This window comes from Staurois parvus, unplaced genomic scaffold (assembly GCF_062004578.1).
Source record: "Staurois parvus isolate SC_StPar_1 unplaced genomic scaffold, SC_StPar_1.0 ptg000362l, whole genome shotgun sequence".
Classification (NCBI taxonomy): Eukaryota; Metazoa; Chordata; class Amphibia; order Anura; family Ranidae; genus Staurois; species Staurois parvus.
In genome coordinates, this window is record NW_028318158.1 from 8,956,246 (window position 1) to 8,983,385 (window position 27,140).

The window sequence follows — 27,140 nt, forward strand, 5'->3', positions numbered from 1 at the left end:
TCCTGCGGCAGATTTGTTTAACACTTTATGTTTGCCTGTAAGCTGCATCAGTATCACCAGTACACTAGGCTGTTGGCTGCATCAGTACCACCAGTACACTAGGCTGTGAGTTGCATCAGTACCACCAGTACACTAGGCTGTGAGTTGCATCAGTACCACCAGTACACTAGGCTGTGAGTTGCATCAGTACCACAAGTACACTAGTATGTGAGTTGCATCAGTACCACCAGTATAGTAGGCTGTTGGCTGCATCAGTACCACCAGTACACTAGTATGTGAGTTGCATCAGTACCACCAGTATACTAGGCTGTTGGCTTAATCAGTACCACCAGTACACTAGTATGCGAGTTGCATCAGTACCACCAGTATACTAGGCTGTTGGCTTCATCAGTACCACCAGTACACTAGGCTGGGAGTTGTATCAGTATCCCCAGTATATTAGGCTGTTGGCTGCATCAGTACCACCAGTATACTAGGCTGTATCAGTACCACCAGTATACTAGGCTGTTGGCTGCATCAGTAACAACTGTACACTAGGCTGGGAGTTGTATCAGTACCACCAGTATACTAAGCTGTTGCCTGCATCAGTACCACCAGTACACTAGGCTGTGAGTTGCATCAGTACCACCAGTACACTAGGCTGTGAGTTGCATCAGTACCACCAGTACACTAGGCTGTGAGTTGCATCAGTACCACCAGTACACTAGGCTGTGAGTTGCATCAGTACCACCAGTACACTAGGCTGTGAGTTGCATCAGTACCACCAGTACACTAGTATGTGAGTTGCATCAGTACCACCAGTACACTAGTATGTGAGTTGCATCAGTACCACCAGTACACTAGGCTGTGAGTTGCATCAGTACCACCAGTACACTTGTCTGTGAGCTGCATCAGTACCACCAGTATAGTAGGCTGGGAGCTGCATCAGTACCACTAGTACACTAGACTGTTGGCTGCATCAGTACCACCAGTACATGTATGTGAGCTGCATTAGTATCAGCAGTATTCTAGGCTGGGAGCTGCATCAGTACCACCAGTACACTAGACTGTGAGTTGCATCAGTACCACCAGTACACTAGACTGTGAGCTGCATCAGTACCACCAGTACACTAGACTGTGAGTTGCATCAGTACCACCAGTACACTTGTCTGTGAGCTGCATCAGTACCACCAGTACACTAGACTGTGAGTTGCATCAGTACCACCAGTACACTTGTCTGTGAGCTGCATCAGTACCACCAGTACACAAGAATGTGAGTTGCATCAGTACCACCAGTACACTTGTCTGTGAGCTGCATCAGTACCACCAGTACACGAGACTGTGAGTTGCATCAGTACCACCAGTACACTAGACTGTGAGTTGCATCAGTACCACCAGTACACTAGACTGTGAGCTGCATCAGTACCTTCAGTACACTAAACTGGGATCTGCATCAGTACCAGAAATACTTACACATGATTACAGCAGTTTAAATCAGCTAAACATATTATTAAAGAAGAATGTGAATAAAACTGCATTGTGTGCAATGGTTATCTTGGCTCAGAACTACACAGGAGTAGCATGATTACACCCCTTGCGGGTGTGTGGGCAGAGCTAGGAATTGAGACAGAGGTATTAATAAAATTCTCAAGATACTAAAGTAAGTGATGAGGGAAAAAAGGTAACCCATTAAGTAGAGATTTATTGTATATTTCTTACATACATTACCTCTCTGTGTTGATCCAGATTACTGTAGAGACATCGTAGCACAAGTAGACTTCGATCACTCGACAAGTGGGATACGCCTCACTAAAACAGACAAATAAGGTTGTCAGTTTTAAACTGATTTAACTATAGCACATGTTCTCCAGTTTATATTTCAAACATTGGAATAGAAGCAATTATATTGTCTATACAAGGATAGTTCTACAACATGAACACATTGCTGCAACTCTTTAACCCCCAAGAAAACTTCTGCTGAGGGTCCAGGCCAGGTATGCGCCACCAGGTACCAGTGTCAGTCTGTGCTGCAGCTTGTGGTGGCAAAGGGGGGCCTGTTGATTTTACTTCAATGGATGACATTTAGCTTTTGGCCACATTTGGAATTTTTTGTATTTGCCATCTATTATCCTCTTTTGCAACTCAGTGCTGCTTAACACAAAATTCTAGCCCAAAATAACAAGATAAAAAAAGAACAGCTTTACCTGCAATATTTACCTTCAATTCATGGATTTCTTCTGCAGTAATTTTTTTCCTGCTACTAGATGTCCCCAGTCTGATGGCCAGAGTCAACCAACTTCCTCTAAGCCCAGGTTGTCCCGGACCCTACACCAGCCTGTGACTGGATGGTGAAAGAAGAAGCAGCACAGTGATGAGCTCATCTGTCACTCTGTTTTTGACTCCTATCAGCATACTTGGTGTCAGCATATGGACCGATTGGCTCCTTGTGCTACTACTTTCTCTCACACATTAAGCTGCTGTACAGAGATTGCAAGAGGCTGACACCAAGAAAATTCAGGTACTTACACTGCTTGTATTGTAAAAAAAAATATTTATTGAATCATCATTAATTAATTACAGAACTACATTGTTGTGTGGCCTTTTTATATGCCTTGAGTTCAGCTTTAACAAGCAGCACAGCAGGGTGACAACGGGAGACAGGAAAAGAGTATTGTCATCTCTACAACAAAAAGTGCCAACAGGATGTTTGTGGCAGGATCACCAGCTTTATTGAAAGCTGCATAATTAAAAAGACTTGTGACTTCTATCAGGGTCTGGCCAAGCAGTGGTTAATCTTGTAGGATGAGTTTTCACTCTCCTCTGACTGTCCTATGTTGCTGCATGGCCCCTGACCCTCTGTCTGAACAATGCTGATTGGCCCTGTGCACCCTTCCCAAAAAAAAAGAAACCTCTCTAGCAATGCACATCAAATTGAGCATGTGCAGAGTGCCACCTATGGCTATGTACTATCAGCAGATGGGATTGGGGACTGTGGAAGTAGGTGAGGATCACAGGTGACAAGCCTTTTTACACAATGCAGAGGATTAACCCCTTAGGTTCCACAGTGAATATAACAAGCATGCTTTACTGCATATACAGACTGATTTTACTGTTGAGAGTTTAGTAACACTTTAATACATGAAATGTATGTTTTATTACTGCAAGCACCATAAGTATCTGAACTTGATCTGATATCAACCTCTTGTAGTCCCTGTACAGCACAGCTTAGACTGGGAGAGGATGAACCAGCGCTGTGCTGTAGTGCAAGTAGCATGCAGACAGGAGGAAAGAGCAGAGTGACACAGATGAGCTCATAAGTGTGATGCTGTTTCTTTTACTACTGGCTGGGGGAGGGACAAGATCTGTATGTGTTGCTTAGAGTGGTTCTAAAGACTCAACATTTAACTTAATACATTCCATGCATTAGGTTAAAAAAAATGTTTAAAGTATTGCCTCCTCCCTCCCACTAACACACACCTGAGTCCAATTTCAATCCAGCAAAGTGCACGAGAGCAGAGGCTGTCTCCTCGCTCTCACAGGCTTTTCTGAGAGTAGCGGGAGCCATTGGTTCCTGCTGCTGTTAGTCAAATCCTGTGAAGAGGGAGTGGGGGGCGGGGACGAGCCTCATTGTCTGCGTCTATGGACACAGCTAGCATGGCTCAGACGCGGACGTGCCACAATAGGAAACACCTTCCTATGGCGGCACATCAGGAAGAGGAGGAGCAAGGAACGCTGGCAAGATACCTCAGAAGACAAGGATTGGGGCCGCTCTGTGCAATTCAATTGCACAGAGCAGGGAAGTATAAACCCCTTTGTTATTTTAAAAATTAACATTTAAGACTTTACAATCACTTTAAATTCACCAGAGAACAATCCGGGTCCCTGCCCTGCCAGACATGGTGACTGTACTGGATGGTAGAGCTATGTAAAACTCAAGGCAGGATGGACAGCAATACAAATGGAAGATACAAAATGCTCCCTTATAGGTAATTCATTTGCGTATTTAACAGTTTGCTTGAAGTTAAGCTGTGCATGTGCACCTTCTATTAGAAGTCTATTTATTTTTTTTTTAATGGTAAGGACCCCAAAAAATTATTTTTATTCCTTACCAATTAAGAGAGGATAGAAAAAAAAAATAGAAGACAACTTAACGCTCTATTAGTTTTTCATATTGTTTTACTCTTCCGGTGATATTTCAAGAGTATTACTCTAGTCTACAAATCTGTAATGGATTTTTTTTAAGGAGTATTAGCACTCTCTGCATTCAGAATCAACTTTCAAGCAGTGAGAGTGGGAGGAGACTGAATGAGGGCCAAAACATTGGCTGCCCTGGGGCCCAAACATTCCCAAGTGACTGTGCTCAGGCCTGCTAACAGGGCGCTCAAGCGCTGTCACATGGAAGAGATGAATGTACCACATGACCACCCACCCCCTTCACCCGCAAGCTAGCAAATTTTGGCAGGCTCTGACAGCAATGTGTGAGGGGGAACAAAGTAAGCTGCAACCTCCAAGTTCAATCAAAATTCCCCAGGAGGCTTAAAGGATAAGTTCACCTTTTGTAATATGTTACACCCATATTCAGGGTTATCATCAGACTGGCCCCGCTCCCCCCTATCCCTGCTTTGACAGATAGCAGGGGATCTTCTTCCCCCTTCCCACTAGCTGTCAAGTGTAAAAAAAAAAAAACGTGCGGGGCTCTGCCTGCGTCATGCATTCACAGCATTCTGTGAATAAGAGACTACAAGTCCCAGCAGCCTTAGTGGGTGTCAGCTTGTAGTCCTCAATGAACTACAACAGCACTGTGGAGAGCTGTGGTAGTTCACGGATTCTTCCTGTCAGTATACCTGCTTGCCTGTACATCTTGTACGATCAGTCAGGTGTTCTGACAGATCTGCAGGAGACCTGCATGGCAGCTGATCGCAGGTGCAATGCTTTCCAGGCTCCTGCAGACAAAAATAATAAATGCATTTTTTTACCTGCAAAAAATTAGCATTTGTTATTACTAAAAGGTGAACCTATACTTTAAAGTGCATCTACAGTTAAAACGCTATTTACCTTAATGCATTCCCTGCATTAAAGTAAAAAACACCCCATTAACTATTCCTCCCCCCATCCCTTTACCTGGCTTCTCTCTGTTCAGGCTGCAGCAATGCTGCTCCCTCTTCCTGCTTTCACAGGAGACACAGACAGCAGCAGAAACCATAGAGGTTGATTTGCTAAAACTGGAGAGTCCAAGGATGTTCGATTCCTATCGCCCGACACCCGGGACATGTAGTTCCGGGCACCAGGTAGGTAGTTTTTGTCCCCTATGTGATTAAAAAAAAGTTTTTTTGTATTGTAAAAAATGAAAGTTACACCCAAGCACATACCATCGCCCCCAAAATTGAGGCCCACCCCCACATATACGCACGTACAAATGTAAAAGCACACGCTGGGACGCCTACGCATGATTTGCGTCAATTGCGATACACGTTACACATCGCCGTACACGCCAGAATGAGAGCAATAATTCTAGCACCAGACCTTCTCTGTAACACTATACTGATGACCTATAAAGGAGCTTTAAAAAAGTGTTGACCTATAGAAAATATGGGGTCCTGAAGTTCGTCGCCATATCATGAGCGCACACAAATTTAAGGTTTGATAAGTTGGATATCTATTTATTCGCTGCAACCTCATCTTTTATATTTTACAAAAAATAGGGTAATTTATTGCTTTTTTGTGCCCTAAAATTAACCTACTTGTATTTTTTACTGAAATGTTACGGTAATATTATGCGACATAAAAAATTGGAACTACCAATATTTTATTCTCTAGGGTCTCTGCTTTCAGAAAATATATAATGTTTGGGGGTTTTATGTAATCTTCAGGCCGAAAATGATAAAGGATAAGCCCTGACGCACCCTTTCCTGAGGAGCAGCCAATCAATGCTTATTACACTGCAAGGTGTCTCCCCTCCCTGCTAGTCCCCGGGTGCGGTGCTGGAGACAGGCGGGGAGGGGAGGAGGAGATAAACAGAGCAACGGTAAAAATATTAAACGTTTAAGTTGCCATAAAGCCCCTTTTGTTTTTAAAAGCCCCAACATTCCTAATATCACCTCTGATTTAAATACAGTTTTGGTTAAAATGTATTTATTTTTTATCAGGACAAGTAGATTGCCATTAGGGACAAGTAGATTTGAGCACCAATTTAGTCCCTGGACAAGTAGTTTTTTCAAAACTTTTCACACCCCTGACTCAGAGTGAAAAATTTGGTGCAGCTGTGCATGGTAGGTAATAGGCTTCTAACAGCTTTTATTAAGCTTTGACAAAAACAAAAAACTGGAAAGCTGATTGGTTTCTATGCACAGCTGCACCCGATTTTGCATTGTCCAGTTTTAGTAAATCATTCCCATAGGCTCCTGCTGCTGTCAGTCAAATCCTGCGAGGAGGGAGCACAGCTGCGCTGCATGCATCTATGGATGCACAGTCCAGCCCGGGAGCACGCCCACACGGGGTATCCCCTCAGTACAAATCTTGCTGAGGGGGAATCACAGGAAGGAGAAGCAGTATGTGCCGGCAGGGGACTGAGAAAGAGTAGGTAAGTCACAGCTCTGTGCAATATCCTTGCACAAAGCAGATAACCTCTTAGTATCATTTAATCCACGTAGACACCATTCCTCACATACGTAAAGTGTTTCTTGATAGAGTCCCTTTTGGCATGGCGTGGCAGTCCTGTGACAAACAACGTCTGTTTCACCTGTCAAAAAAAACATAAATGTAATACAAATGTAATAATCTAGGCACTTGCAACATTTATTAGAAGTCAAACTATTTTTTATACTCCTGGTGTCACACCCAATGCTCTTGATGCTCCACATCACTGAGAACAAGACACTGAGGTCTGTGGATAAAGGGCAATCATTGTTAAAATTAGCAGAGTACTAAAGCAGGGTGCTGTGATGATTTAAGGAAGCTACGAATAGCATCCTGCCGCCCCCTTCCACAAGCCATGACCTGCCTACACTGCATAGTGAAGCAAAGAGACCGAGCTATGACATTTAAAATGTAATCACGTCTTTTGAGGGGGGGGGGGGGTTCTAAGGAGGGCAAAATATAAGAAAAATCAACTTCAAGTTCAAACTTTCACTTTAAGATGCTTTTGCTGCAGAGCAAACTCCAGTATCATTTTGCTGCCTACCGGTGCACCTGTAGATCCTATGATTTTATTTATATAGATATATATGTATATACACACACACACATCATGTATCCATATATCAGGAAATGTTTCTTGATGGTTCTGGCAAACCCCCTCCATATGCATTTTAAATATTTAGAGATCATCTGCAGACTAATGAAGACGGAAATGTATGCAGATTCAACAACAAGAGTGTTTCATCCGGTGTACTTCCACAAGAAGTTAAATCTCTAGTAGTCTGACTTTCTCCAATTTCAAGCTCTGATTATGGGATACCACTAGAACTTTCAAAACAAGCTGGCTGATTAATACACTTTACCTAAGCTTTACCAATGGCTCAGGACTTTCTTTTTTGATCTAACATTCAATGACTCTTGGGTGCCATTTTCAAGTGTCTGCATTGCTGTGGAGACATTCTGGGGCAAGGGGGTCCACTTGGTACCCTGTTACACCCCAATATGGTTAGAACATGTAACTTGGTGTAATAAATTAAGCTAGCCCTTAATCCAGCTCTGCCCTAAATGGCATAATGTGCAGCACCAACACCACCTTCTGCAGCAACAGAACCAATCCAACTGTGTTAACACCTAGCTACTACATTGGCATCTGACCTCTCTACAGAACCCTCAGCTCAACCCCAGTGCCTGCCTTCATCTTTACAACATACATACTTTTCCTCTGCTCCACCCAATGCTCCACATGAACTTTTCTGCCTCTGGGAAGCAGCACAGACAATCTTAGATACTCATTAGAAATACGTCTCACAGTAATGTGATGAATTTCACAACTTGCAAAAGATTCCTGTACATGTCAGCAAGGTTTACATGAGTCTGGCGCAGAATAGTCTTAGGTGTATTTTGGTGCAGACAGATGCTTACACATTCCTGATGAAGAGGTCCTGCGATACTCTGAAACATTGCCTTGCTGTAACCATGTAAGCCTTTATTAAAGCCTTTTTAGACCCATATTTAAGATCCTTGGTGTGCCGGTAACATTCTACTCTGTCCTCTCAGATGCTTGCACAACTGACGCAATTTAGTCCAACATGGAAGAGGTCTTATTTACCTCCACTTTCTCAATCACCAATATGGCAGAATTTCTTTAGGAATTTGTCACAACAGGGCAAATAAAAATTACACAAAGTTGTCGTATACACCAGCACTAATAATGAAATTGGTGCACAGGTTTCCTGACTTTGACATAAGGCTTCCAACTACATACATGCCCCTAGAAAAAGCACATAAAATGCCTTCTTGAATCCCCCCAAATGTGTTCTGTACATTTATCTATTGTTGGTGAAACATTTTTAAAAATAACTGGAACTTTTCCCTGTAGGGAAAAGTTAGATCATTTTTAAATTTCTTTTAATTTTTCTATAGATTAGGATGCTGTTTTTTTAGCTACTTTTTCTGTCTATCAGAAATGTCACCTCATTTCCTGTCCCAGAGCTACATCAAGAAAAAAGTGAGTAAATCCCTTCTTAGACAAATTAAAGTGAACAGGTGTCCCCGTTGCAAGATTCCCCTTCACCTCCTGTTCTTGCGACAACTATAACATTTTATCCAGCAAAAGTGAATTGCACAGAGGTCTTCATAGTAATATAAAATTAGCTCTTTTATTGCATGTAAAAAACATCATGGCTCTCTCAAGCTGATATACTTCAGGCGTGAATCACACTGCTGGAGATTTATGCTGATGGATAAAAATCTGGGAGGTCAACAATCGATGGAAAACTCCATTACCCAGCACCGATTCTGCACATACCGTATCTTCATCCTTGTACTTGATGGCAGATGTATGATGTCTCATGAGGAAGACTATGATAATCAGAAAGACCACTCCGATAACTGTATGAAGCCACAAGAGGTTGTCACTGCAAACAGAAATACAGCAAGTGATCAGCAATTTATAAAACATAATCTATGGAAACACACACATTTCTGTCTTGACATAAGATGCTTATATAAAGGTAATATTCCTTTGAAGTATACCTACAAGAAAACAACCAATAACCCAGATGAAATACATGTGTTGATTGTAATATCTTCTAATAGATTTGTAATTTGGTTAAGTTAGTCTTGTGATCTAGACTTCTGTTCCACACTTACCACTCCACTGATTCTGAATTCATATTACGTCTTGATAACCAGCCTGCATATGGAGCAGAAGGGATTAGGCCCCTTTCACATGTCCATTCCCATCAGGTCTGACTGTCAGTTTTTCCAGACAGACCTGAACAAATGTTCCAGTCATCTCTATGGATCAGCAGGTTCAAGGAGACTTGTGTTCGTTTACACAAGCATACCTCCGATCTGATCCGGTCCGCTAAAAACAAAAAAGTGGAAGAACTGTTGTCCTCCATGAAGGCAGATCGGATTGATCAGATGAAGGCAGAGCGGGCTTGGTCAATGGCCACTCTGCATAAACTGAGCGGACACGGAACTGTCATCTGCTTGCCCTGCAGTGATCAGCAGGGGATCGGTGGAAGGATCCCCTGCTGAGCAAAGCGGATCTGCCCCATGTGAAAGGGGCCCTATTCCAATTCTCAATCCCCCTCTCTCATTTGACACAGCTAGGTGCCTCATGATTGGCCTAATACAGTTACAGGGGGCCGGGGAAGGAGCCCATAGCCTTTCCATAAACTATATTTTATTCACTTGAAATGTGCCTAGAAAGTTTGCCTTCTTCAGGAAAAGTATATTCCCTAATACAGCCCACTACCCTCTTGCAAGTCACAGCCCTCTCCTCTTCTGGGAGTTTCTAATTACCCTCTGTGCTGCTCCAGCTCCTCTGCCACACCCCTCATCTCCTTACATAACTATTTATGAAGATGCAAATGGAAGAAGCAAAGGGGAATACTAGTGTAACTTTAATGATAGCTCTGAGTTTGAGCCATCTTGGAGTTTTATGTCCACACAAAGAAGGGAATAATATGCATAAAATATTTTAAAGCAGAGGTGCTCAACCTGTGGCCCTCGGAGTGCTCAGATTTGGCCCTTCACCTCAAACCAGGGAAGCGCACTTCTATTTTTACCCTGCTGGGTTGATGCGCTTCCTGAAAGAGCACCAAAACTCCAGAATGCAGGAGTTTTGGTGCACTTTCAGAAAGTGTTCCACACTTGCAAGATATAATAGAAGTCTATGGCAAAGCGCAGCTAACCCGCAGGTGCACTGCACTACACAGCAGCACTGCACTACACAGCAGCACATCAGTGTGAAAGCAGCCTTATAGGGGGGCTCAGGACAGTAGAGGCTGGTTTACATTTGCAGTTTGGGGAGTATTAAAGCCCCATAGTTGATACATGTTTTTACACACACCCCCAACCATTGGTGTAGCATCAGGGGTGGCAATGGTGACCCCGCACCATGGGGCCCACATGGCCTGTCACATTTCTCTTTTACTTGGCCAGAAGGGGTGGCGAGAGCAACATATACAGGAACCAATGCTCTCCATTTTCCTCCTGCAAGCCCTGAAAGCCAGCTTCTCCTCCCCTCCCTCCTGCAGCTGCAGGAGGAAAATGTTCATTATGCTATTTAAAATAAAAAATTTGGAATTCTGAACCATTTCATTTCATTGTGGTCTGCTACTGGATACCAAATCACCTAGTGACCTTCGCACTTCAAAAGGCTGGGCACCCCTGTGTTAAAGCAATATTAAACCCCAAACCAAAAAATGTGATATATTGCAGCTTTCCAATTATCAGATGTGGTGGTTGTGTTAGATTTCTTTTTTTTTTACTTTTTCCCTCTGTTTTCCTGGTGATCTGGCCAGTAACACACACCATGTATAGAGATGCCTACACTCTGGATGAAGCAGCAACAGAGACACTTATGAACAGCAGTATTATCAGTCTTGGGGGAGGTACTAGCAGATTTAGATACACTAACCATATTGAAGCCAAATGCCAGCTCACACTTTAAGAAGTTACAGTAAATTTGTTTCCCTTTTGGGATAAAGGTTTTGAGTAAATAAATTAAAAAAAGCGGATTATTGTAAGCATCCATCAGTGGTAAGTGGTTTGTCTAAAACATGTAACTGCTACATCTGCAGGAAAGCTAGTTCTGCTGGAAAACACCACACTTACTGGCAGGATAAACAGGTGAAAATAAAAGAGAACCCCTAAAAAAGAAAACTAATGCAGCCATCACATCTAAGAATTGGTAAACTGCAATATAATAAATGTTTGATTTTGGGTTTAATAACCAATTTAAATGAACATGAGTGACTAGCTTTACCCTGCACGGACAAATGAAACAGGTACTTTAGGGTCAACCATTATTCTACAACTGCAAAATTCTCCAAAAGATTGTTGAAGGGAAACCGGTGTAAAATGAGCCAACACTCACTCATGCTGTAGGTTAGCAATTGTTGTCCTCCCAAAGCTTAGAGGATCGGCGTCTGTTGGAGGAAGAGAAACACTTTAGTTCAATCCACAAAAATAATAAAACAAATATGTAAAGACCGCATGTGAAGGATAACTGCACATTAAATACAATGCATTCATCCCTGGACCTATCCTAACCCACCCTCCCCCTCCACAGAAGCTCACCTCCACACATTGGCTGAAGTTCTGCAATTTGTTTACATCCAGACTCTCACTGTCCTGGCTAAGCCTGTGCATTTATTCCCCATGGGGACTGTGCCTGAGGCCGGAGATGATCAGAGATGTCCCATACAAGGCTATGGGGATGTAATGCACAGGTGCATCCACAACTGTGACCCTTGGTAGTGCTGGATGTAAACAAACAGCAGAACTGCAGCTCTTTGGTTGAGGTAGGCAACTTCAGAAGGGGAGAGTGGGATTGGTTAGGTCAGAAAAAAAAAAAGATAGGTGCATGCTATTTTCCAATGGACTTGCCTTTAGAAAAAAAAACTATAATGGGCGTGACACAATTTTATTATCAATGTCTTAAACAAATGTTTTAATCTTTCTTTTTGAGTTTTGTATAAAATTGTGGTTTACAAATAAACATTTAAAAAGTGAATGTAAAAAAAAAAAAAAAAAAAAAAAGCTCAACAGTCCTTATAAATGGTTGCTGCATTCCTTTTCTTCCCCTTTAGTTTTTTTAACCTGATGATCCAGCTAGTAGCACACTTCCTGTCTTAGGGTGACAACACTCGCTCAGCGTACTGTATCTATGGCAGGGAAGTCACCAAAGCTTAGGACTACAGGACACTTACCTCTCTCCTGATCTCTAAAACAGGGAGGGCAATCTTCTGTAGTCCACAAAGAGGGCTTCGGATAACACACTTTTTGAACAGATATAACAGAATGTTTTCAATGGGATAAGTAGGAAACCAAAAGACAGCAAATAGGAGACGTTCATTGTAAGCTTTTATATATTCTTTAAACTTTTAGTAAACATGGTACACCCTCTTTAAAACATTCTTTACATCAACCAACAACCATGTAGCTTGAAAGCCTTCCTAAACTATTTAATTCATATGCAGTAAGGCAGGCCCTCACATTACATAGGTGTATGTTTATTACCTACGATCTGGCCTGTTTTTACACATCACAACCCTGCACCGTGAATAAATCTCTCAGAGCAGAGCTGGTTTATCACCGTTTGCACTTCTATTCTCTGACTGAGGAGGTAAGATAATTATTATTACAGGTACTTATATAGGGTTTGGTATGGATTTTGGAGGGGGGGGGGCCCACACCATTTTTTTTTTATTTTGGCGTGGGAGTTCCCCTCAAAATCCATACCAGACCCGAAGGGCTTGGTACAGATGGGAGGGGGGACCCCACGCCATTTTTTAAATTATTTTTTTTAATAGCCAGCAATTCTTTTACATTCAGCTGTCAGTGGGGAACCCCACTGACAGCTGAAATATTAACACATGGTTGTCACTACTAAAATGCCGCATGACTTGATAAAATAACTCATGCGGTATTTTAGTAGTGTTTACTTTTTTTCTGACCTCCGGAACGGATGAATTGCTTTTCAATGAATTCCTATGGGAAAAGGCGTTTTGGTTTACGAATTTTTCACTATACGAAAAGTCCTGCAGAACAAATTAAATTCGTAAACCGAGGTATTACTGTATATATTGTACATTCACATCAGTCCCTAGCCCTCAAGGGGCGTATAATCTAAGGTCCCTAACTTACATTCATACATACACATACTAGGGATAATTTAGACAGGATCCAATTCACCTACCAGCATGTCTTTGGAGTGTGGGAGGAAACCAGGGTACCCGGAGGAAACCCACGCAGGCACAGGGAGAAAATGCAAACTCCAGGCAGGAGGTGCCGTGGCTAGGATTCGAACCAACGACCCTAGTACTGCCAGGCGGAAGTACTAACCATTTAGCCACTGTGCTGCCATCTTAACCCCTTCTTGCCATGGCATCCTTTCAAAAAAAAAAAAATGAAATGCCCGAGGGGTGGGAAGGATCGGCGATCATGTGACCACTGTGATTGGCTATCACATGAGGAGGAGTTGGTCCCACCAGCTACCTATGGTTAGTTCAGATCAAGAGTGGTCTTTTAGGGGCACCACAGTGGCCAGGTGTTTAGCAGTTCCGCCTGACAGTACGTCGATTCAAACATGAAGAATTCAGGCAAAGCTTCCTGGGAAAAAGGATAAAATAAGCTGTTCTAAAAGAAAAAAAAAAAATGACTTTTGGGTTAATGGCACTTTTACAGGACAGAACCTTTGGGTCTGCCTTGGCTGGACATACACTTTCAATTATTGGCCCTGACACCAGAAATCTCTTCCCTTTGCAGTGTGGCTTTATTGCAGCCATGGAAGCGGTCTTCCCCACAGACTATACTTACCAAGCAAACTGCCAGAAAGATTAACCGGTAATATGGCAAGCATTGCCAGGAGATTGCCGACAACCAGGAAGCATATGATGTGGCGCTGGAAAGACAAGTAGTGACAAGCATCTTCCCCGCATCGCTCATAGATGTCTTCATCACTATGGAGGGAGGAAGGGAGTTAGTTCTGTGGGTTTTAAAACATGCTGCAATAATCAAATGTGTTTTCAGTACATATGTATTTTTCTTCATCATTGTTACCATAAAGTAGCTGTGAAGTCAAGTCAACCCTTACAGACATTCTAATAGGTATTGTTATACCTTTACATAAATATAAAGAACAACGCTTATATACCATTTTACAGTGATTCTTGGTGCAGGTCACATGATCACATTTCTTCCTTTAGCGCATCATGGACCTGCGGGTGGGAGTGACCAACTCAGGGGCACCAACAGAGAAGCTTCACTGATGGGGAAGCCGCTGTCCACCAAGAGAGGCGGGGTGGGCGTGGCTACAATCTGACCACGGAAGATACAAGCACGCAATGCGCTTGCACAGCATGCCTGTAATTCCTGAACAGGATCAGAAAGGACACAAACTGAGCACTCTATCACGGATCAGCTTCCATGCATAGACTGGTCAGTTTGTAACTAGGAAGTGAGACAATGGCAGGATCAGTCAGGCATTACCGAAGAAGCACAATCAGAAATAACAAATATATAACACAACTGTTTACAGCCTTAAACAGATAGATGTATTATATTTTATTTTTAAAGTTAAAAACACGTTAAAACCCATTTCGAGTCAAGCCAGTGCGATACAACACCTCCTCACTGCTTGCCAAATGCTCTCTGAAGAGCGATTCAAACACAGATTCCTCTTCAAAGACCAACATTAGTGTGAAAGAGTTCTTTGATGCTTTTTTATGCATACCTAAGTTCAATATCAGTTTCCCTCACCAGCACTGCTTTGGGAGTCGTGACTAGTGGATCTAACACTGCAGTGGACTGGTCACTTCTTCCTGATGCCATCTCTCCTCTGCAGTCCTCTGAGGACCCCCAGTGATGGACAGCCAACCAGAAATGTCCACATCACCAAGCAATGAAGTAACCTGAAGAAGGACCCGACTCCTCCATGGGAAATAGAAAACTCGGGAGCCACAGCATCATGTGACCACAGATTTAGGCAGAACAGTTTATTTAGAAACTAACTACGACTATCCGGAGGGCAATGGGAAGGCCGAGTGACCAGGGATCTGCTTTAACGTTGTTTTTAATTTTTAAGCCACTTGTCCACCGTGGCAAATTCTTTATTTTTCACACTCATGTTAAAATCTGCATTTTTTCAGGAAATTACCTTGAAACTTCAATAACTTATACATTTTCTTAAAGCAGAGGCCCTGTAGAATAAAATGATGGCAGTTGCATCTCTTTACGTCACGCAAAATTCGTGCAACTGTTTATCAAATGCAGATTTTCATGAAAAAAATACACTAAAATGAGTTTTGATGCAAAACACAATAGGTGCAGTGTATACTGGATACCAAGGGAAATGTACTGAATATATCCATTACCTGGAATAGCACTTTAACTTACCTCATGCTAAACGGAGCCGATATCCAGGAACAGAAGCCCTAAAAAAAATATTAAGAAATAAAATAAACAGTAACCGGTATATTATCAGTAAAAGAAGTGACAGATAGAAAAACAAAATGAAAAACACACCATGATAACCATGGAGCAAGGAGTTAAAGCTAGCCACACACAGATAGAATTTCATTTGAAAGCAGCCATTTTTTAAACATTCTTTTGATTTTCTAATGGTTGTTAGGGACAAATTTAACGATCGTCTATGACTGCAGTGAAAAAAAAAAAAAGTGAAAGATGGAATTTCTCTTTTCTTATCTGAAAGAACAAAATTCTAAAGCTGGTCATATATTATACACATTTCTTGTACAATTTTCCTTTAGATGTACCAAAACCATATAACATGAGGTCAGACCTCAACACTTTCAATTTGTATGCAATCAGGCAGGCCCTTGCACCACATAAATAAATCAAAACAAAAAATTTCCTTACACTACATAGTTGAAGATAAATCTAAAATAAAATTGAATAAAATTGTCTAATGTATTGCCAGCTTAACTGGGAATGTGGTTTTTTTTGGGGAAAATAGAAAAGTCAGAGAAAAGACTGTACAACATTTGTCCAGGTTATAGTAACACTTTCAGATACTTGTCTAATGCTGATAGCTGTATATTTGACTAGTAGACTATGCAGAGCACAACACCTGGCTAATACATACAGTTGTATGCTTTTTATGTTTAAAATGGCTGACAGGTTCACTTTAACTACTTCCCGCCTGGCCTTTTGTCAAGTGGCGGCCGGGCAGCACTTTCGTCTTTCCAGGTGGACGTCATTTGACGTCCTACCAGAAATGGGCCACACTCCAAATTAATTAAACGTGTAAATTAATTGGTGTAGGTGAAAGTTATAGCATCTACAAATGGCGGTGAATATACTAGAAAAGTGCAAGTGGTTAACATACTTTCAGCAGTCAGTGTCCTCGATCACTGTCACACCAGTTACATGAGGACCCTGTACTGCACTGGTGACCGTATGAAACAAAAAAAAAAAAAGTTTTAATCTCTTCATTTTCTAACAAATGACAAAAAAAAAATTAAAAAAAATTTCAAAACAACTCACCTTGCCTCTTACTAAATACCTTGGACTGTCTACTGTCTAAAAATGGGTAATTTGTACTCTCCTGGCATTTTTGGGCCTCAAAAAATGAGACAGGCTGTCAACACACCTGGATTCATTGATTTTCATATATACAGTGGGTAAAAAGTTGAATAAATCACCATTTTTCTTGGTAAATATATATTTCTAAAGATGCTATTAAAATGGAATTTTCACTACATGTCGGTAACAACCCATGCAATTCATACATAAAAAGAAACCAAACAAATAAGTTCAGAGATTAAACGATGTATAATAAAATGGAATGACATAGGGAAAAAGTATTGAACACACTAACTGAAATTTATTTAATACTTCGTACAAAAGCTCGACAGCTTTAAGACGCCTCCTGGAGAAGAAACTATTCGCATGCATTGCTCAGGTGTGATTTTGCGCCCATTCTTCCACACAAACAGTCTTCATTCTTGAAGGTTCCATGGGCCTCTCCTATCAACTCTGACCTTTAGTTCTTTCTATAGACTTTCTATTGGATTCAAGTCAGGTGATTGGCTGGGCCATTCTAGCAGCTTTATTTTCTTTCTTGGAAACCAATTGAGTTTTCTTAGCTTTGTGTTTGGGATCATTGTCTTGCTGAAATGTCCATCTTCGTTTAATCTTCATCATCCTGGTAGATGGCAGCAGATTTTTTTTATCAAGCATGTCTTGGTACATTTTTCCATTCATCCTTCTTTCAATGATATGAAGTTTGCCAGTACCGTAAGCTGAAAAACAGCCCCACACCATGATGTTCCCACCTCCAAACTTCACGGTTTGTATGGTGTTTTTGAGGTGATGTGCAGTGCCATCTGACCTTCAAACATGGTGTGTATTATAGCATCCAGAGTTCAAAGTTGGTCTCATCTGACCAGACTATATCCTCCCAGTATTTCACAGGCTTGTCTAAATGTTGTGCAACAAACTTTACATGAGATTCAACATGCTTTTTCTTCAGCAATGGAGTCTTGTGTGGTGAGCATGTATACAGGCCACGGCAGTTGCACGCATTACTTATCATTTTCTTTGAAACAATTGTACCTGCTAATTCCTGGTCTTTCTGAAGATCTCTACAAGTGGTCCTTGACTCTTGGGACAACTCTTCTAATAATTCTTTTCACTCTTCTGTAAGAAATCTTGCAAGAAGCACCTAGTCATGGCTGGTTTATAGTGAAATGATGTTCTTCCCATTTCTGGATTATGGCCTCAACAGTGCTCACCAGAACATGCAGAAGTTTAGAAATTCTTCTGTAACCAATGCCATCAGTATGTTTTGCGACAATCAAATTGTGAAGGTCCTGAGAGAGCTCTTTGCTTTTACCCATCATGAGATGTTTCTTGTGTGACACCTTGGTAATAAGACACCTTTTTATACGCTATATTCAGTTGAGACTGAACCAGCTGACAATAATTTGCACTGACAAGGGGCAGGGATTACCTTCATAATTACTGAAAGATTTCAACTGGTGTCTTGGCTTTCCATGTGTTCAATACTTTTTTCCTGTTTCATTCCATTTTATTACACATAGCTTAATTTCTGAACTTATTTGTTTTGGTGTCTTTGTATGTATGGATTACATGGGTTGTCACCAACATGTGGTGAAATTTTCATGTCAATAGCACCTTTAGAAATATATTTATTGAGAAAAATGGTGACATGTTCAATACTTACTTTACCTGCTGTATATACCTTGGATGGTGGACTCTATAACTTTCCTACAGACTAAACAATAAAACACTGATTTTGCATTATTTTAACCACAGAAATGTAGCGTGGCCTAAATTTATGAAGAAAGATGATTTATTTTCAAAATTTTATAATAGAAACGAAGAAAAAAAAAATCCCAGTGGTGCTTAAATACCACCAGACGGAAGCACTATTTGTGTGAAAAAATTGATAAAAATTTCATATGGGTAGAGTGTTGCATGATCACTCAATTGTCATTCGAAAGAATTCAAACAGCACTGAAAGCTGAAAATTGACCTGGAAAGGAAGGGGGTGAAAGTGCCTGGTATTGAAGTGGTTAAAAGTGGTGACTGAAAACCTCTTTTTTTTTTAAGTCTGCGAACGTGCAAAAAACGAAAAAACCCGTAAGTGTTCACAAAAATCGCGCAAGTGCAAAACACCACACAAAAACTGCACTTAGGGGTGTGCTTTGTCCTTCCCCTGAAGGGGATAGACCTCTACCCTGATCCCCCGGGGCACGAAGCTCCTGACAGGGACAAGGTTACCATGTGGTCCTCCTAGCCAAAAGGCCTGGCGGACCCCGTTCCCTATGGCCAGCCGAAGCCAGCCACCAAGTACTTGGTAAGGGGGCTCTCCCGAAGAGAAAACCCCTAGGGACAGGGAAGGAAGGAACCAAAAGGTCACACATCCTCCCCCTAGACTTCAGGGTAGGCCCGAGGACCCACACCCTACCATCCTGTGAGAAAGAAAACACACACAAAAGTGAAAAGTGACAAACGTGGGGAGAAAATAAATTAAATAAATAAGTGGCCATGCAATTGTGCAATGGCCAGGCCCTGAGGCCCGTAGCAAAAATTGCCCAGGACTTAGCCAAAAGGCCTAGCCCTAAAAGGTGCAGTGCAGGAAAAGTGTAAAATCAGTGACCATGTGCCTTTTCACACATGGGGGTGCCACACCCAAGTGTTACTAACAGCACCCCTGAGGCGACCACTCTCAGGGGGCACCGATTTGTGGAATTTCTGCCTCCACTGCCCCTGGCCAGACAAGGTAGATCCGCTCAAATCAGGAGGTACTGGGCCCCTCCGGTTTTCCAGGGGGAATTACTCCCGGGCCCCAGCAGCCTGTGGGCGCCTCGGTTTCTGTTCCAGCCTGTACTAACCATCAGGACCCCCATCCTACCAGCAGGGGTACTATACAACCAATCATCCCCGCAAGCAGGAATGATGGTGGAGCACCCCTACTGGACACTGATAAGAACAGATACTACACTTGATCTTAGCCAAAAGGCCGAGAAGCGACTGAAAACCTCTATACCTCTGACACCATCCCTGAGGGTTGAAGGTAATTAGAAGAGGAATGTATACACTTACATACCTTGTCTCTCACCAACTCCTCATCAACTGACGGTGAGATCTCTTCATATGAACTGTTGGGAGAGGAGCAGAAAAACAAAATGTTTTGTCTGACATTTCTGTAATATCACTCCCCCCCCCCCCACAAATATTTAAATTGGGCAGATTTTTTTTGTATAACATGCATCTAATGACAAAACCATTTTCATTTTTGGTGGAGTAGGGAAGGTTTCTACCACTTTCACATTGACAAGCTTTCCTTTCGATACCACAGGAAGAGGAGATCTCCGCAAAGATAGGGAAATCCTCTCAGACAGTTGTCTCTATAACAAGTGTTCCCATTGCAAGATTTCCCTTCAATTCCTGTTCAGGAGGCAACTTAAAATTTTGGATTTTCCTTTATTTTCAGTACTAGTGATAGTGGCCAGACAGCAATAAAAACCTGACAGAGGTTCAAACCCTTCCCAGCTAAGGGCTGTATTCATCATAATGGTTCTCATGTCTCAGTGCCTAGGGCAGGAACAAGCTTTTGAACTATTTTGTAACTTTTTTCTATTTTAAATTTTTCTCTCTTTTGGCTACTTCTGGACATTTGTAGATACAGGGGGTTAGACCAAAAACATGGAAACACTACATGATTTGCAGATGTGAAAGTGACAACATGTTTCGTGCTGAAAGCGGAAGTGATGTAATACGCTTTTGCTTCCACTGTGTGATGAGACACCTAGATAAGGTGGGAAGCCTCGCTTTCATCATTCACTGCGTGCACTGCTAGTAATATGGAGTCATATCAGAGCTTAATGAGCTTCAAAAATTGTAAATTGTTGGTGCCCGCTTAGCTGGTGCCTCTGAAACTGAAGTGCCAATTTATTTGCCGTGTTGGGAGGTACAATATCAAACGTTATGATGGAATATACAATTTCCGGGAAACCGTCTAATAAGCATAAGTGCGGTCGACATGGTGACCTGACCGGAAAAGACAAATGAACATTGCGCAGGATCGTGCCCCGGAATAAGAGCGGATTCACACATGTGCGGTGCCAAATGAAGATCAGGTTTCACAGCTAATTGACTCAGTAGTTGTTCAGCGGTTCCAGTCTGGATCTTATACTGTTCACACATGTGCTGTTTAGAACTGGATCCCATAGAAGTCAATAGCCTGTAATCCACACCTGAACCGGACTGCACTGCTTAGAAATCAGAGAGCACTTTTCTTCAATTCGCACTGAATCCGCACTGCCAGTGCATCAGACATACAGGTGAAACTCGAAAAATTAGAATATCGTGCAAAAGTTCATTTATTTCAGTAATGCAACTTAAAAGGTGAAACTAATATATGAGATAGACTCATTACATGCAAAGCAAGATAGTTCAAGCCGTGATTTGTCATCATTGTGAGGATTATGGCTTACAGCTCATGAAAACCCCAAATCCACAATCTCAGAAAATTAGAATATTACATGCAATCAATAAAACAAGGATTGTACATAGAACAATATCGGACCTCTGAAAAGTATAAGCATGCATATGTACCCAGTACTTGGTTTGGGCCCCTTTTGCAGCAATTACTGCCTCAATGCGGCGTGGCATGGAAGTTATCAGTCTGTGGCACTGCTGAGGTGTTATGGAAGACCAGGATGCTTCAATAGCGGCCTTCAGCTCTTCTGCATTGTTCGGTCTCATATCTTTCTCTTGGCAGTACCCCATAGATTCTCTATGGGGTTCAGGTCAGGCGAGTTTGCTGGCCAATCAAGCACAGTAATCCCACGGTGATTGAACCAGGTTTTGGTGCTTTTGGCAGTGTGGGCAGGTGCCAAGTCCTGCTGGAAAATGAAGTCAGCATCCCCATAAAGCTCGTCTGTGGAAGGAAGCATGAAGTGCTCCAAAATCTCCTGGTAGACGGCTGCGTTGACCCTGGACTTAATGAAGCACAGTCGACCAACACCAGCAGATGATATGGCTCCCCAAATCAACACAGACTGTGGAAACTTCACACTGGACTTCAAGCATCTTGCAATTTGTGCCTCTCCATTCTTCCTCCATACTCTGGGTCCTTGGTTTCCAGATGAGATGCAAAGGTTGCTCTCATTAGAAAAAAAGACTCTGGACCACTGAGCAACAGACCAGGTCTGTTTTTCTTTAGCCCAGGTAAGATGCTTCTGACGTTGTTAGTTGTTCAGGAGCGGCTTGACAAGAGGAATACGACATTTGAAGCCCTTGTCCAGGATCCGTCTGTGTGTGGTGGCTCTTGATGCACTGACTCCAGCCTCAGTCCACTCCTTGTGAAAGTCTAACACTTTTGAATGGCCTTTTCCTGAGAATCTTCTACAGGCTGCTTTCATCCCTGCTCCTTGTGCATCTTTTTCTTCCACACTTTTCCCTTCCACATAACTTTCTATTAATGTGCTTTGATACAGCACTTTGGGAACATCCAACTTCTTTTGCAGTTACCTTTTGAGGCTTTCCCTTCTTATGGAGGGTGTCAATGATGGTTTTCTGCACAACTGTCAGGTCAGCAGTCTTTCCTATGATTGTGATTCCTACTGAACCAAACAGAGAGACCATTTAAAGGCTCAGGAACCCTTTGCAGGTGTTATGGCTTAATTAGCTGATTAGAGTAGGACACTTTGAGCCGAGAATATTGCACCTTTTCACAATATTCTAATTTTCTGAGATTGTGGATTTGGGGTTTTCATGAGCTGTAAGCCATAATCCTCACAATTATGACAAATCACGGCTTGAACTATCTTGCTTTGCATGTAATGAGTCTCATATGTTAGTTTCACCTTTTAAGTTTCATTACTGAAATAAATGAACTTTTGCACAATATTCTATTTTTTCAAGTTTCACCTGTATGTGAACAGGCACCATAGGAAGGAATGTTATCATTTCACATGTCAAGTGGATTGGATACGGTTCAAACCGCATCCAATCTGCATATATGTGAACAAGCATGAAGAAAACATCTGCTGCAAAAGTGACTGCAGAGCTCAATCTCAGTCCTGTGATGACTGAGATTGAGCTCTGTAGTCTTTTGCAGTAGTAAGGTTTCCCGCCTGTTAGCTAGGTGTCTCATCACACAGTGAAAGCAAACAAGAATGTTAAATCACTTCCACTTTCAATGCAAAACATGTCATCACTTTCACAGCTGCAAATCATTATTATACAGGATTTATATAGCGCAGTTTGCTCAGCGCTTTACAATATAAATCATGTGCTGTTTCCATTTTGTTTGTCCAAACCCTGTACATTTAGCAAGAGAACTGTAAGGAAAGGAGCTGTAGGTGTCATGAGGAGTCGGAAGACTCACTACAGTTAAGAGGATAAGTTTGCTTTTCAAAAAAAAAAATAATAAATGCCCATTTTATTTGCAGGTAAGTAAAAAAAAAAAAAAAAAAAAAAAAAAAAAAAAAAGGGCATTTTTTTTTTCTCGGAGCCTGGACTCCTGCAAACAGCCAGTGTATCTGCTTGCCCGTGCATCCCGTACAGGCAAGCAGCTACAGTCTGACAGGAAGACTCATTGAACTACTACGGCACTCAATAGTGGCGTGGTAGAACATTGAGAACTACAAGCCGATACCTGCAAAGGCTGTAGGGACTTGTAGTTCATTCATTCAGAGAACACTGTGAATGAAAGACACGAGCGTGTGGTCGGAGCCCTGCACAGCCGCGTGGTTTTCAAAAACTTACACCTAGTATGGGGAACTTCTCCCCGTACTGCAGTCACAGGGAGGGGGGGGAAGTAACATGTTCCCAAAGTTGAACTTATCCTTTAAGAAAACATGAAACCACCATATTTCATATTTTTGGAGCTGCGCACAGATATCAGACAGCTTTACATGTACAGCAGACTGCATGCTGCCCCAGAAAGCTCACTCTAGTGATTTTGTTTGAGTTAATATGTACCCACGCATTCCCCTGACATTGGCTAACAATTAGAGGAGTAACAGTTACTGGTAAAGTATAGCTTGCTGGCGTTGTCAGTTGAAAAATCCAAGTCAGGCTTTCCTTTAGCACATCTCTTGATTTTTTTTTTTTGACAATCCAAAACTAGTATTTTAGTCATTAATGTGCAGTGCTACTTTCATATTTTATGTTCTTGTTGCACCACCCATGTTTTGCAATTGTGACACCAATCTCAAATACTCACATGACACATGATCACATCGCATGATTTCCCCTCTATGTTACCACAGCTCCTTCCAGGAAATGCATAGAAGTTTTACATATTCTTTTTTTCTTTATTACAAAAAAGGTCAAAATTATAAAAAAAAAATAAAAAATTCCTGAAACTCAATATGTCAATCTAAAAATTTACACTAGTGAAGGAACCAGAGCAGGGTCTCCGTCCACCTCCTCCATCAGAAGAGTTATTCAGAGATCGAGTACCTGAATGGAGACAGATGCCTACTATATATTTTCTTTTGAAAAAACATAGTGCTCTGGGAATCCTTTGTCAAAAGTTAAACATATGAAACTATTTATATAGTATATTGGGACAATGCGAGGCCCTACCACTGTGAAAATGGTTGAAAAAAGGACACAGGGTTTGCATGTATGCAGAGCGCGAGACTCCAGAATATCAACTATGAGTGGAGAAAATTGATTTTACAGCTTTCTCCAGATTTTTATATTCCTGGATTGGGCTCTGTACTTTGGAGATTCCAAAGTGTTTTGGGAGAGAAGAAATTACCAACCCAGTGTCCAGGTCTTGTAGAAGCCCAGCAGGGTGTGTGTCCAGGTGTGCACAGAACTTATAGTCATAGGCTTGGGCATAGCCCAGGGCTCCCGTCAGGAGACAGGTGTGTTCTCTATCCAAGAAACAGGTATACTTCCATCAGGAGACAGCACTCCATGTTGGAGGAGAGATTTCTTGCCCACAGGACAGAGTTGGGACAGCTAAGAGAGTCTGAAGGACTGTGAGAGCTGAGGTGACTAGATGAGTCCAGGGGACTGAGGAAGTCTCCAAGTCTCAGAAGAATGAAAGCCTGAGGAGCCAGGAGATCCCCTATGGAGAGGCCAGGAGTGGGCCCATGCAGCAGGAGGCTGTAACTACACGCTGAGTGAGTCAGGTGAGCTGGGTGAGACGCTCTGAGGGACAAGTGAAAAAACAGTGATGCTGTTGAAGAGGGAGCCAGGTGACTTGGCATTTTCTGATATCTGTTCTGCTAGCGAAAAAACCCTGCATGGGCAACTGTCCTGTTTTCAACTTTTTTTTTTTAAAAGGGTTACTAAACCCACAACAGTAAAAGCAGTCTGTATATGCAGTAAAGCATACTTGTTATATTCACTGTAGAGCCTAAGGGGTTAATCCACAATGTGTAAAAAGGCTGTTTGATCCTGTCTTCTCCGATCCTCCCCTTCTTCTACTGTCCCCAATCCATCTCCAGATAGTACAAAGCCCTAGGAGTCACTGCACATGCTCAGTTTGGTGTGTATTGCTAGAGAGCTTTTTTTCTTTTTTGGGAGGGTACATGTGATCAGCACAGGGCCAATCAGCACTGTCCAGACAGAGGGACAAGGGTTATGCAGTCTCATAGGACAGTCAGAGGAGAAAGAAAACTCCTCCTACAAGATTAACCAGTGCTCAGTTGGACACTGATAGAAGTCACAAGACTGCTATTTACTGCTGATGAGAAAAGGTATTTAGCAGTTCATATTTAGTAAAATAATTGCATTTCCATGTTCTGTGCGAGACCAGACATAGTCAATGCAGGGTCCTGGGTTTAGTAACACTTTAAGTTTGTTTAATAAAAGTGGGCTGGCAAGCCTTAAAATCACAGACCGCAGTTCATACTGCCATGGACTCACCAAAAATGCTTCTAACACTGAGCTGAAGTCATCACACACACACACACACACACACACACACACACACACACACTTATAATTAAATGTAGAATTAAAAAAACCTGTCAAATAAAACTGACTTAATACTCAGACAGAGCTGACATACCTGTCTGCGGCATACACAAGGGCCACACGGCCATAGTCCCAGAACTTCTTGCGGATAAAGGAGAAGAGCAAAAGTAACAGCTGAAACACACAAATATACAGAGATTTGCTCATTTTTACTAACTATAGTTATAGTCACATGGCCTACCAGGAGCAATGTGGCGATCTCACTTTTTAAGACACTGTGGAAAGTCAGTTTTTTTTCAACCTGGCCTAGCAGAGCTATAATGAGATATGAGGATCAGCATGGTACAGACACTGACACACCTCTCTACTGAGCACAAAGGAAAGTCTGAAAAATGTAAAGTGTAAGTATGGCTGTCCCCATGACAAAAATTGTTACATGCTAAGCATAGACCTAGGGTTTTAATACATTAAAAGAGTATGTAAAGCCAACATTTCATATTCCTGATATGTGTCTGCTGTACCGTGTACTTGTATGAAAAAATATCCTGTTTGCTTTGTATGGTTTCCTTTATGGGAAATCCTTGGTGTTCCTGCCAGTCCCTCCGCTTTCCTATTAAAAACTGACCACATCAGGCATGAGAGCTCAGCATGGTCAGTTCTCTAGCTGCTCTCCTCCAATGATCAGACTTCTGCTCACACATCTTCCCCCGCCCCCTGCACAGCTATACACTATGAAGTTGAGTGTGCTGCTGTTTCTCCTCCCCAGCTCTCTGTTCTCAGCTGCATAAGGAGCATGGATGATATGTGCTCTCTTGTAAAACAAAGTAAATAAAAAAAACAAAAAAGTATTTAATGTTTTTTTTATCTATACACAAATGTTTTGCCTTTCATTTCTATTTTAAATGTTTTAAAAGATGAGGGTTTACAAAGACCTTAAAGTGTAAGTAAACCCCAACAATGAACTGCTCTTACCTGCCCCCTTTTAGTCTGGTAAATATACTATTGAAAGTGTTTTGTTATATCTGTTCGATAAGGACCTCCGACTTCATGTGACATCTGCAGTGTCAGAAGATCTGCCAAGGTCGCCAGTGTGAACTGAAGAACACCCCACTACGTAATGGAGAAGAGTCATTACACACTTCCTGTCTTCGGGTGACAACACTGCTCCTTCAGAGATACAGCACAGCAAGTCAGCATTGCCACGTGTGGACAGGAAGTGTATTATTGGCAGGATCACCAAGTGAAATAAGGAAATATATAAAACTGATGGAGTCACCCCATCTAAGATATAGTAAGCTGTAAAAGATTTCATTTTTGTTCCTTCCAGGGCAAAGTGACAGTGTCTCTGCATGGGGCTCCCCTGACCCACTCATTCTGAAATTGCCTGTGCGCCCTCGCTGCCCAATTCTCCAGTGCAGATGCCAGTGAAATCACAGGTGTCGGCAATGATCCCAGTACCTGTGCAGTTCTTGGCGGTGTTCACAAATGTCTGACACAGATCAGTCTCTGTTGAAGCCTCTCTATTTCTGACTTCCAGACTGCAATATTGTAGCAGAAGGGGAAGACTGGAG

At 42.0% G+C, this 27,140-nt stretch overlaps 1 protein-coding gene and 1 pseudogene across 1 annotated transcript in view; both read right to left on the reverse strand.

Annotated features, from left to right (window-relative positions):
• TMEM63A (transmembrane protein 63A) overlaps window positions 1–27,140 on the reverse strand; it is a 67,343-nt gene that overhangs the window by 22,129 nt on the left and 18,074 nt on the right. Inside the window, exons 3-10 of the mRNA XM_089685085.1 lie at window positions 25,664–25,743; window positions 19,730–19,781; window positions 15,529–15,566; window positions 13,951–14,093; window positions 11,507–11,558; window positions 8,924–9,032; window positions 6,648–6,718; window positions 1,708–1,788 (exon numbers count right to left, since the gene is read on the reverse strand). Coding sequence (XP_089541211.1) covers window positions 1,708–1,788; window positions 6,648–6,718; window positions 8,924–9,032; window positions 11,507–11,558; window positions 13,951–14,093; window positions 15,529–15,566; window positions 19,730–19,781; window positions 25,664–25,743 — 626 coding nt within the window. The remainder of the gene's footprint in view (window positions 1–1,707; window positions 1,789–6,647; window positions 6,719–8,923; window positions 9,033–11,506; window positions 11,559–13,950; window positions 14,094–15,528; window positions 15,567–19,729; window positions 19,782–25,663; window positions 25,744–27,140) is intronic.
• LOC149456411 (U2 spliceosomal RNA) lies at window positions 19,538–19,654 on the reverse strand (annotated as a pseudogene).